Source organism: Halichondria panicea, chromosome 17 (genome assembly GCF_963675165.1).
Source record: "Halichondria panicea chromosome 17, odHalPani1.1, whole genome shotgun sequence".
Lineage (NCBI taxonomy): Eukaryota > Metazoa > Porifera > Demospongiae > Suberitida > Halichondriidae > Halichondria > Halichondria panicea.
Genome location: NC_087393.1, coordinates 5,027,748 through 5,039,701, shown reverse-complemented (window position 1 = coordinate 5,039,701; position 11,954 = coordinate 5,027,748). Strand labels below are relative to the sequence as shown.

At 41.7% G+C, this 11,954-nt stretch overlaps 1 protein-coding gene across 2 annotated transcripts in view; it reads left to right on the top strand.

The window, feature by feature from the left end:
* Positions 1-11,505, top strand: part of LOC135351798 (protein unc-13 homolog D-like) — a 15,857-nt gene extending 4,352 nt beyond the window's left edge. For both annotated transcript variants that reach the window (XM_064550895.1, XM_064550894.1), the window contains exons 8-26: positions 1-49; positions 184-261; positions 1,254-1,434; positions 1,608-1,777; positions 1,944-2,073; positions 2,541-2,647; positions 4,349-4,499; positions 4,687-4,784; positions 5,263-5,311; positions 5,395-5,513; positions 6,353-6,566; positions 6,676-6,831; positions 8,883-9,095; positions 9,162-9,230; positions 9,284-9,363; positions 9,927-10,119; positions 10,245-10,458; positions 10,578-10,707; positions 10,794-11,505. The exon at positions 1-49 is cut by the window's left edge and continues 135 nt beyond it. In XM_064550895.1, coding sequence (XP_064406965.1) covers positions 1-49; positions 184-261; positions 1,254-1,434; positions 1,608-1,777; positions 1,944-2,073; positions 2,541-2,647; positions 4,349-4,499; positions 4,687-4,784; positions 5,263-5,311; positions 5,395-5,513; positions 6,353-6,566; positions 6,676-6,831; positions 8,883-9,095; positions 9,162-9,230; positions 9,284-9,363; positions 9,927-10,119; positions 10,245-10,458; positions 10,578-10,707; positions 10,794-11,214 — 2,822 coding nt within the window. In that variant the 3' untranslated portion in view covers positions 11,215-11,505. The remainder of the gene's footprint in view (positions 50-183; positions 262-1,253; positions 1,435-1,607; positions 1,778-1,943; positions 2,074-2,540; positions 2,648-4,348; positions 4,500-4,686; positions 4,785-5,262; positions 5,312-5,394; positions 5,514-6,352; positions 6,567-6,675; positions 6,832-8,882; positions 9,096-9,161; positions 9,231-9,283; positions 9,364-9,926; positions 10,120-10,244; positions 10,459-10,577; positions 10,708-10,793) is intronic.
* The last annotated feature ends 449 nt before the right edge of the window (positions 11,506-11,954 follow it).

Genomic DNA, 11,954 nt, shown 5'->3' with positions numbered 1-11,954 from the left:
GTGTGCGGAAAGCTAACCTCAACCCTCAGTGGAATGAGACTCTCGAACTGTGAGTGTGTGTGTGTGAAGAGTGTGATCGAGTGGTGTGCTATTTATGTAATATGAAGCATGTACATGTACAGTATGCATATTATAACCTATGTGCAGTGTAATGGTAATTACAGAGTGATTTGTATTGCACAGGTCGATGGGCTGTGCTGAGCGAGAGATGCTAGTGGTGGAGGTGTGGGACGGTCCCACGAGGGTCAAGGGCATTCGACAGTGAGTGTGTTTGTGTGTGGATCCAGGGAGTAAAGGGAATATACTGCATTTCCCTTCACATGTCTCTCTGTGTAATTCTCAACAAGACCCTGCCTCTGTATCAATATGTGCAGCCTCTAACAATTACCCTTCTTGCCCGTTGCTATGTGGTTGCTATACAGTGGTTTATAACGTACTGTGATACAGTCTCTTATTGGAATCGTAATTATACACCAGATCCCTGTGGTTTGTGGTTAGGAAAAATGCTGATACAGATGTACAATCTCGTGTATCACTTGTTTACATGTACATGTTTGCGGACAAGACTAAAGTCTGTTTGAGTTGAGGTACGCCCTCATAATGTTGTCATAACTTTGTCATAGTTTACCCAATTTCAAAATTTCTTATACCATTCATATAAATAGAAGTGATTTTTCTATCTATATGCTGACTGTACTTTTCCAGTAAATTCCACCGCCCACTTACAGTTTTTACTCGCAAACTGTTACATGCCCTCTTCTCTTATTCTTGGTATACTATTATAATTATGCATAAAATGACACATGTGAGCTGTTTTCTTTCCCGTGGCCATACAGTTGCTATTGACTCCAATTTAATTGTCATAGCATAGAATAGGATGTTTCTGTGGCTACTTAGCCTCGAATTTCTTGCGGCCTGGAATCGAGGCTATTGGTTACTGAGACCCTGAACTTAGATTATTGTTCAGTGGCTGGCTGTCTTAATTAATCAAGTTTCAAGTTTTTACGTAAAAAGGACCCTTTTCATCAGAGAAGCACCCTTCAGGGGCAATATTAGAAGTTCAAGTATAGCTAGCTCATCTTTAGCCAGCATCTAGTGCTAGAATTTGTTGCAACTGTATGCTATTTATATTGCAACTGTTGGCCATGCATATGGGCAAGAATACATTTATTTAATGCACTCTTGGACCTACTGATCTGATGTTGTATTTATACAGTTAGTATGATCCGTTAACATTATATCTCCTCTACCAGATTTGTGAAGGATTTGCATAAGACTGAAGAGTACATGGGACGTGCGTTTTTCTCACTGTTAGGACTAAAACGTGTAGAAGGCAAAGAGATGGAGCTTTTCTCTCACTCAGGGAAGAGTCGCTACGGCTCCATCATTGTGGACCTGTCAGTGGAACAGGTCAAGAAGAACACCTCTCTAGAGGTGAGGACTGTGGGCAGCGGAGTTGTTTATAACAAGAGTGCTTTAGGTCTAGAGATGAGAGTGTGGGTGGGGGGAGATGCTCTAGCAAGCTGTGTGACCTAGTAGCTTGTAGGAAGATTGTGTATTAGAAGGCAGACAGTTTGCCTGTATAATTATATTCAACCCCTTTGAAGGTTGGCATGTGGGAGCATCTGCAGCTGACTCATGCTGTAGTGAACCACGAGGGTCGTGTGGGGGGTCAGTATCGGAGGAGGTGGAGGGGAGAGTTGAGTGAGGAGGCAGAGAAACTACTGGATAAGCACGCAAAGCTCAGTGGACTCAGTGAAGCACATAAAGCAGTCACGTGAGCTCACACACAAACCTATGTTGTATAGGATCTAAAATAAGAATAAGCTAGGTCCAATTACTTTATTATTCATGCAAGCTTGTATAGCATGCATTATTGGACTCTGTTGTCAATGAATTAAACATAACAACACCCCCCACCACACACATGCACACACATATAGTCGTTTTTCCATCTTAATCAAGTACCATCGGATGTTTGCTGTCAAGATGTCTACCATCTCTTCCCTTATCCAGAAGATCACAACCCTGGCACCGGAAACAGCTGCTCTAAAAGCCAAAGGGTACACTGAGGTGACAATCTCACATCATAGCTGGGTGGGATATGGTATATACATGTAGGAACAATTAAGGAGCAAACTTTCCCATTGGTTAAACGTATGGGTATACCTTTGCTTGCTATTTTATTTATACACAGACTTACAAATTTTATGCAGTCGTGCAATGCATGTACCGTATAGCGGGTATATTTTGAGGGTATAAATGTTTGCGGTTTTCACGGATTGAGCCTGTACCGCGAAAATTTATACCCACGAAAATTTATGAATAGTAGGCGTGTTTAGTATTATGGATTCGAGGCTAACGATGTGGAGGTACAGCTGCATGTTGATGTGCGCATGCGCCAAAAGGCTGGAAGTCAGACTACGAAAATAAAATCCGCAAAATCCTTTGTAATGGTTCATCCGCGAAAATTTATACCCTCGAAATATACCCGCTATACGGTATGCAATCCGTATATTTTGTTCTCTCTATTACTAAAGGACCTTGAAGAGCTAGCAATGGACATTGAGGAGGTCCTTAAGAATCATCTCACTTTGCTCAATATCAAGGAGCACAAGGATGTGGAGAGCATGAAGCATCGTGTACGGTGAGTCTAGGAGAGGGCTACTCTATGCTGATAATGAGGGACTGGGTATACACAATAAGGCATGCTAACAAATAGCTACTGGAAACTAACCCTCGGCCTATAAAATGTACCTATATAAGAACATCTATATGTAACAGTAACTATATGTAGGACGTTGCAGTTTTTTTATATGAATTGCATCCACGCCTGTGGCATGCAGTCTTAGAGAATAGCATTGCTGCAGTTTCCGCAGGCCATATACAGTAGAACCTCGATTATCCGGACACCTTGGTTCCAGAAGTAGGCCGGATAAGTGAATATGCCGGATAATCGAATAGATAAACCATGCCTTGATCCACCCACTTTATTGATAAACAGCAGTGCCACATGCATGGTTGTCTGCGCATGCGCATAAGATAAGCAGGCATGTCTCCATGGTAACAGCTGCAACGCGCATGCGCGTTCGAGGGACACGCCCATTTTCTGATCTGATAACAAGAAAACTGCCAAGCCGGATAATCGAGGTTCCGGATAATGGAGGGCCGGATAATCGAGGTTCTACTGTAGGACTATAGGGTCACAACAGAAAATCAGCGAAGAAGTCTTCCTTACTGGAATTTTCATTACTGCATAGAGTCTGGAGTCTTCCTTATACTGCTGCATGGAGTCTTCCTTATACTGCTGCATGGAGTCTTCCTTAGACTGCTGCATGGAGTCTTCCTTATACTGCTGCATGGAGTCTTCCTCACACTGCTGCATGGAGTCTTCCTCACACTGCTGCATGGAGTCTTCCTCACACTGCTGCATGGAGTCTTCCTCACACTGCTGCATGGAGTCTTCCTCACACTGCTGCACGGAGTCTTCCTCACACTGCTGCACGGAGTCTTCCTCACACTGCTGCACGGAGTCTTCCTCACACTGCTGCATGGAGTCTTCCTCACACTGCTGCATGGAGTCTTCCTTATACTGCTGCATTGAGTCTTCCTTATACTGCTGCATGGAGTCTTCCTCACACTGCTGCATGCATGGCGTCTTCCTCACACTGCTGCATGAAGTCTTCCTCACACTGCTGCATGGAGTCTTCCTCACACTGCTGCATGGAGTCTTCCTCACACTGCTGCATGGAGTCTTCCTCACACTGCTGCATGGAGTCTTCCTCACACTGCTGCATGGAGTCTTCCTCACACTGCTGCATGGAGTCTTCCTCACACTGCTGCATGGAGTCTTCCTCACACTGCTGCATGGAGTCTTCCTCATACTGCTGCATGGACTTCCTCATACTGCTGCATGGAGTCTTCTTTATATATACCGGAGTCTTCATGGTCTATAGTGCATCAAATAATATCTTGCTAATAGCCATAGCTGTAGCCAATGTTCAATTTTCAAGCTTTTTAGCCTCTGCATGCATGCTTGCTGTTATTTGTTACCGAGGTTTTTTTGACACTTGTTGTATTGAGGCTATATAATATTAAGCACTTAGCAGCTAGGTGAGCAAACTCGAAACACACAGACAGACAAAAGAAGACATGCACACCATGATATAGGCTACTATATAACCTGTGGCTATATACCTATATATATATATATATATATATATGCAGTTCGAGATAACAATTGAAATAAGTCAATCAGTGCAATTAAATCATTGGAGAAGCGTATAATCATTGACTATATGAACGTTAGAAAATTAATCATTGTATATTACCTCCCCCCACACGCTAGCATTCTGCTCCAGCTGTACAAGTTCACCCCATTTGTGGAACGCCTCCCTGAAGAGAAACGGTCGTTGTCACAGCTGTTGGAGAAGAGCATTCAGGCTGCTGTCCCCAGTTGGTTCCTCATGCTCTGTGCCAAGCTAATGCCTGACCAGAATGTGAGTGCCAGCAGCTCAAGAACTTTTATATCTGTTATAGCGTGTGTTTAAAAAGGACCACTCATGCATGCATGCATGTTATTAGGCATACATAATTATTATATGCACACTGCATATTGTATGTATAATGTCAATAATTTATCAATGAAATTCGTTGCAAACCATTAATAATGTCTCTCACATGCAGACACCGGACATGCAGCTGATTGCTTTCAAGGGTCTCATTGAACACATTCTTAACCACTGCAAAAGAGTGCTGCAACACGTCAACCCCATCTTTCAGAAGTTTGTAAACACACCCATCTGTACGAATTAACTGTATAGTTACCCCCGCCACACTGTACCCTCACACTGTACCCTCACACTGTACCCCCACACTGTTACCCCCCCCCCCCACACACTGTACCCTCCCATACACACTGTATCCCCCCCACACACACACACTGTACCCCACACTGTATCCCCCTCACACACACTGTACCCCCACACTGTACCCCACACTGTATCCCCCTCACACACACACACTGTACCCCCACACTGTACCCCACACTGTATCCCCCCCCCCCCCCACACACACTGTACCCCATACTGTACCCCACACTGTATCCCCCCCACACACACACACTGTACCCCCACACTGTACCCCATGCATACTGTACCCCCTACACTGTACCCTCTAAAATTTACTCCATACTGTACCCCCTAAAATGTACCCCCACACTGTACCCCACACTGTACCCCCTATACACTGTACCCCCAACAGAGCCGGCGTAGACTACTTTACTCACTTCTATCTCGCTATCGATAAACTCGTAAGTTTCTCTGAGCTTCAAAGTTAGCTCTATAGATAAAATAACCTTGGCTTGTTTTCTCATTGTCTATTTATTCGCTCCAGATTTTCATGGAGGCGATGTCCACGCTTCGGATAAAACAAAGCCCTGATGCTGTGACCACGTATGAGGTGTATACAACCATCAAAGAGATCAAAAAGCTCCAGAAAAACATTCCAAAAGAGTTAGTCATCTCTGTTAGCGTATACATGTATGTGTGTATGCGTGTGTTAGTTATAGTTATTGACTGGTTGACTAGTAATTATGGCTTATAACCAACCAATGCCGAGGTTGGTTATAAACTAGGCAACCAGTCAACAACTGATTTATTTACTGCAAAAACAGCAAAACAGTCATTTGAACATCAATGGATTTGAACATCAATGGAGACAGTCAAGCTTGCTCTCACAGCCACTTTTGTGCCTCAGAATATGCAGTTAGAACAGTTACAGCTGTCAAGTATGAGAGCTAGCTACTTCTCCAAGCAGCTAGCTAGGTTCTACTGGAAGCCATAAACTTTTCCCAGACCCGCCCACCAATATCAGCAGCTACCGTTTTCAATGTGCATTGCACAAATCTACCAACACTGCATGCGCTGTACTCTTCTACCTCTGAGCCACAGCCTTGACTAGAAACACAGAGCAAGGATTGAACTGCAGTGTTTCAAGCCTCATGAACTAGCTTAGACTGCTAGCTAGCTCAGGTCAATATGACAATAGCACAAAACATAGTCTACAAAAACTTTTTGCGTGCTGTATTGCTATTTTACTGTGTATAAATTGCCAAGATGATTCAAAAGTTGAATAGTGCTTGTAGGAAGTAAAAATATGAGCCATATTCCATACTTCCCTGGGGGAAGTAAAATATGGCTCATATTCACTGGAAGTCACCTAGGACACGGAGTGAATCAGTAAATAAGTTATAGGTTGCCTTATTTTAACTAAACTTGTTTACATTACATAATTATATAATAATTACTACACATACATGCAGTGAAATGTGTTTTGACTGCTCTCAATGCAGACACTGTCAGCAGTTGAAGATAGCCGAGTCCCATAACTGGTTTCAGAGCAAAGTCAATCAGTGGATCGATCTGGCCACAGAGAGGTGCAAATCAGGCATTAAGAAAGCCATTGAACTAGACAAGGTGGTCCAGGTCACGGATGATGTCCAGTTCTCATCCTCGGCTGTTGACGGAGCCGGGCTCCTGTTCCTCCTCATGAAATTCAGCGATGAAGTACTTACATTTGCATACTCACTCACTTTAAGCTTTTCATTGAATTGTTAAAACTTAATTTGTAGTGAATGATGAGTGCTATAAAGTAATTGCTGTATCGTATATGCAGCTTGAGTGGTCAGCCAATGCAGAGGCATTTACATTCAAGATCTCCGTGGTGAGGAATGTGTGTGAGTGTGCCCAATTCTATGTGTCTGAGGTCTACAATCGCCTGAGGCCAGAGGACATGCTTGATGAACAGGGGCGCTTTAGGGCCACTGAAAAGGTATATGCTATGTTGATTCAGAATGTGCACATGTTAAATAATGTTGGCTCTTGGATGCGGAAACTTGGGAATGTGTATACAGTGCATCCAGTCTAGAGAGTAGAATACAAAAATAGGTGAGTAGTTGTACTTCAATGTATCTCAAGATTGGAACATTTCTAAGAAATTGTGCTGATACCATTGTATAGGTAAAAGAATAAGCTACAACATGATTCAAAAATATTTCCCCAAAAGTTGTTGTAGTGGGAAATAATTTTAGGAGATAATGGGGGTGATCATAAAAAAATGTACGTAACATCAATTTCTTTGGAACTAAAGTATTTCTGGAAAAATTTTTCTTATCAAAAGCTAGACAATTTATTCAAGCTTACTCTGTGTAATTTTTAGACCTTAGCCGTGAGATTTTCTTCAAATATCTCCCTAACTGAAACGGCACTAAAAACTAGCAATTTTGAGCACTGCAGAGGATGTGTAGATATTTAAGTAACATCGAATCTTTCATAAGATAGCCAAACTATCCATAGATGTTGTGACAAAGTTCTAAACCTTAGCCAGAAACCTTCGGCCTTTTCTCTCCCTAACCGATTACTCACTATAACAATTGGGTACTGTTTTATTAATCACCACAAACCCACCACCTTATGTTATCATGGAAACAATTTTGGATATGTTGTAGCTTATTCATTCGCCTACACAATGGTATTAGCAGATTTTCTTAGAAATGTTCCAATCATAAGATATTTACATTTAAGTACAACTACTTACACATTTTTGGTATTCTACTCTTTAGACTGGCTGGATGCACTGTACAGAATTATTGAAGTGTAAGCATGCATGCACTAATGTCTTGAGATCCCTCATACACACACACATACGCACGCACACACACACACACACCCACACCCACACCCACACACACACACGCACACACACACACACAAGCATCTATTTATCGTGACTAATGGAAAATTCATAACCAAGGTTAGATCTTATATTGTACATGTAGCTACAAGCCACAAAACGCCTAAAGTAAAATGATACACCCAGATATGGGAATCACATGAGCCTACCGTACTTATTTGATTTAAAGCGACCCTCCAAATATGCGACACCCTCGATCTTTTCCAATTTTCTAACCTCTAAAAGTAGCGACTGCAGCATTCACAATTATTTTTTATGTCGCGTCCTAAATAGAGGTCAAACTATAGCCTCAATTCCAGGCCGCAAGAAACAATGTAATTTAAGCGGCCTATAATCGAGGATAGTAGAGTAACCTCCAATTAGATGCGATCCTCTAAATATGCGACACCAGGATTTCAACATAATTTTTCAACCTCCAAAAGAAACGACCTCTGGCTTCGTAATTATTTAAAAGTGTCGCTTTAAATCGAATAAGTACGGTAAACATAATTGTCATGGTACTAAAAAACTGGCTAAAAACTGCTAACAAAGAGACAAAACTAAAAGAATCCTCACAATGGAACTGACGTTGTCACGTGGGTTACATTTTGCTCATCTTAATTACATAACAATTTGCATAACAATTAATTATAAGGTTGCACATAAAGTACTTCCTAAACATGAATAAGAAATTTAGCTTCCTTTTCAACTGCATGTTTTGTGGTGTTTAACCATAGAGTCTATGGTTTGACAGTCACACCTGGACTCCGCATGTATGGGAGCGGTCCTGCCTTTCCTTGAGCTATCCATAATTCAGGAAATTAAAGGGATTGAAACTTGTGGACTGGCAATGACGGGTTTGGTGCTCCTCTGAAGACCGGAAAAATATAAATTGTCAATTGAATGTCGTTCATAAAAATAAAATTAATCCGTTTGAGTCAAAATGGTACGCTTCAGCGGGCGCGGTTCCATCCAACCCAGTTAGCTTTGTGCTTACTTATACCCTCCTTCCAAACACACACACACGCTCGCACACACACATCACACGCACACGTACACACACACACACACGCACACGCACACACACACACACACACACACACACACACACACACACACACACACACACACACACACACACACACACACAGCTGAGTATAGTGCTGAACAACATGCAACACGTCAAGACAGTGATAATGAAGCACTTGATGGATCACTCACTGGAACAGAGCGGCAAGAAACTAACAAAAGAAGAGCAAGATATTCAGACTCACTCCAAGGAGGTTATGGGAACACTCATTCAAAGTACTGGGGAATACATTGATAACAAAATGACCCATATCATCAGTCAAATCGTTTTGAAGGTAACCATCAAATTACCCTTTATCGCTTGTGTACATAACTTTCGACCACCCTCCCTCCCCCTCCAGATGAACCCTGATATGACAACACATATGAAAAAAATTGTCGAGAAGAAGACGCCCACGATTAGTCTAGAGGTGAGTGTGACTTGTATTTTATGTATTGAGATTGGTTGATCGATTGTATCCAGGTGATCGACCCTCTGATGAGTTATCTGGCTAGCAACCTCCAGACACTGGGCAAAAGTCTTCTCACTCCAGTCTTCCAGCTGTAAGTATTAGCCAGTATGCAGCTGTACTGTAACACTACTAACAATTAGAACTACAGCAATTTTTGAATATATATACCGTATTTACTTGATTAAACACCCATCTCGTTTAAACACCCATGGTAAAAGCTTTGTCTTTGTCAATAAACGCCCATCTTAAATAATCGCCCATGCCTAGGGCATGGCACTGTGGATAGAGCTGAATTAGCACGTGGAACCAGTTGCAAGCATGGCAACATAGAATATAGATACTATTTATGATGGCAGAGAGGGAGAGATACCAACACAGAGGGAGAAACACCACTCCTACGACTTAAGATTTAAGCTGAGAGCTGTGGTAGCAGCCAAAAAGAGCATACTAGCTAACTGCTGCTGTGCAAAAGCTGAGTAGACATAACAATAAACGCCCGTTTCAAATAAGCGCCCATCTTGTTTAAACGCCCCTTCTACAGACTTCGATATGAAATAAACGTCCAGGCGTTTAATCAAGTAAATACGGTATATACTACAATGACTTTCCCCATATATACTATGATGAAAATAATTTACCCCTTCTCTCCCACAGAATCCTGACAAACATGTGGTGTATGTCTATTGACTGTCTACAGAGCGTGCTCAACTCTGATGCAGCCAAGAAGAGTAACGATCGCAGTCAGTACTATTCAAAGGTCAAGTTTATCCAACAGAGCTTCAAGGAGTTCTTCCATGCTGATGGGAACGGGCTTGACTTGGAGAGCTTGAACACTGACAAGTACAAGGTGCAGTGAGGCAATTTCCAACTTCTCCCATTTTGACCTAGTACTCTTACACTTTTTTTCTGAGCTTTGCTATTATTAATCGCAGCTAAATTGACTATTAGTGAAACTGTGTTTCTCTTCCATAGGAGCTCCTTTATCAGCTTGACATTCTGAGCCTCCAAACAGACAAACTGATTTTGAAATTCTTCTCTGATTTGGCCGATATTCAAACAGCCCTGGTAAACTCCGAAAAAGATAACTACGGGAAGGTTCTGCTCAGTGTGGGCTGCCATCAAGACAAGGAGGTTATTGAGGTCAATCTCTTCCAGGCCAACAAGCTGCCAAGCCTGGACAGTACAGGTAATCCTTTGTATTGTGTGTATAATCATCAGTGTATGTGAACCGCAAACTATATAATTGTGTGCAAGGAGCTACTTATAAAATCCCTTGAATAGTGTGGTACACACTTCTCCCTACAGGACTCAGTGACCCATTTGTTGAGTTGACTCTGATGCCTCCCTGGCACTTTGGCCACACCCAGTCAAAGAAACTGAAGACCTCTGTCAAAAAGAAGACGCTAAATCCAGTTTTCAATGAGGATTTCATCATGTAAGTTGTCCCGTATATCCCTAGAATGAAGCTTTTGCATAATAGATCACTGATGCATTTCTGTGTTCACACATACACACACAAAGGCCTGCTAGTAAAGCATCTCTTCAAACTCGAGGAGCTGTCATATTACTGACTATCTTTGACTATGACTTGCTTCGTTCCAATGATTTGTGTGGAGTGTGTGTCGTACCGTGTGAAGACATTCCCATCCTCTCTCCAGTGCGTTCAGCCTTTGACAATCCTGGCGCCATTGTGAAGAAGAACTTGATACTACCTCTCTTCAAGATCCCTGCAAGTACAATGTCTCTGAATGAGTTACTTGCTCGAGCTAATTCATCTGATCTAAGAGTTGCTGACTTCCTCAAGGAGAATAAACAAATTCTGGCAGATTTGGATATCGATAATCCCACACTCCAACAGAGCCTCATGCCAAAACATCTGAAACGTATAAAAATGGGTGCAACTGAACTACTTACCATGGCTTCGAAGTTTCGAAAGCACTAACTTTATATATGTGCTGCATGTGTTTACTTGACTGCCCTTTTATAGTCCGGACACTCAACTTATAATTACCCTTCCTTCACAATGTTTATTGTTAGTCATAATTATTATACTGTCATTTCGCAGGTGAAGTATTATCATAGTTTTAAAACTCATAAGAGATTTATATCTACATGCACGTATATATATATATATATATATATATATATGTTTGTCCACTTGACTGATTTTGTGTGTGCGTTTTATGTATTACAATGAATTCAAATGCACTCCTGAATTGAATCTGCAAAATCACTGTGACAATGAAAGCACCGGCACCGTGGGTGCTAATGCCTTGGTTGAGGTGTCAAAGCTACATAACATAAGCTATAAAAAAAAACGCACTCTTCGATCTGCAAAGGCTGTCAATGGCATATTCCGGCATTAAGAAAACACACGTCACACACGTCACACACAAACTATAATATTATAGACAATTAATAGAGTATAGAATTATATAAACCAATTGAGTTTGTTATTAAAGGTATGCCAGGTATATACAAACTTAAGGTACAATTAAGGGCCGCGGGGTATCATGAGACATCTCAATGTTTCTGACTCCTGTACTTGTCTTGACAGTGATCTTGAGGGAGCTAAATACACGTTCACAATATATAACTCACTATATGGTCAATAGGCTTTGCATGCAAGCAAACAAATTAGTGACAGTGCTTTGTTAATTGCAGCTAATGCTAGCATTTAGT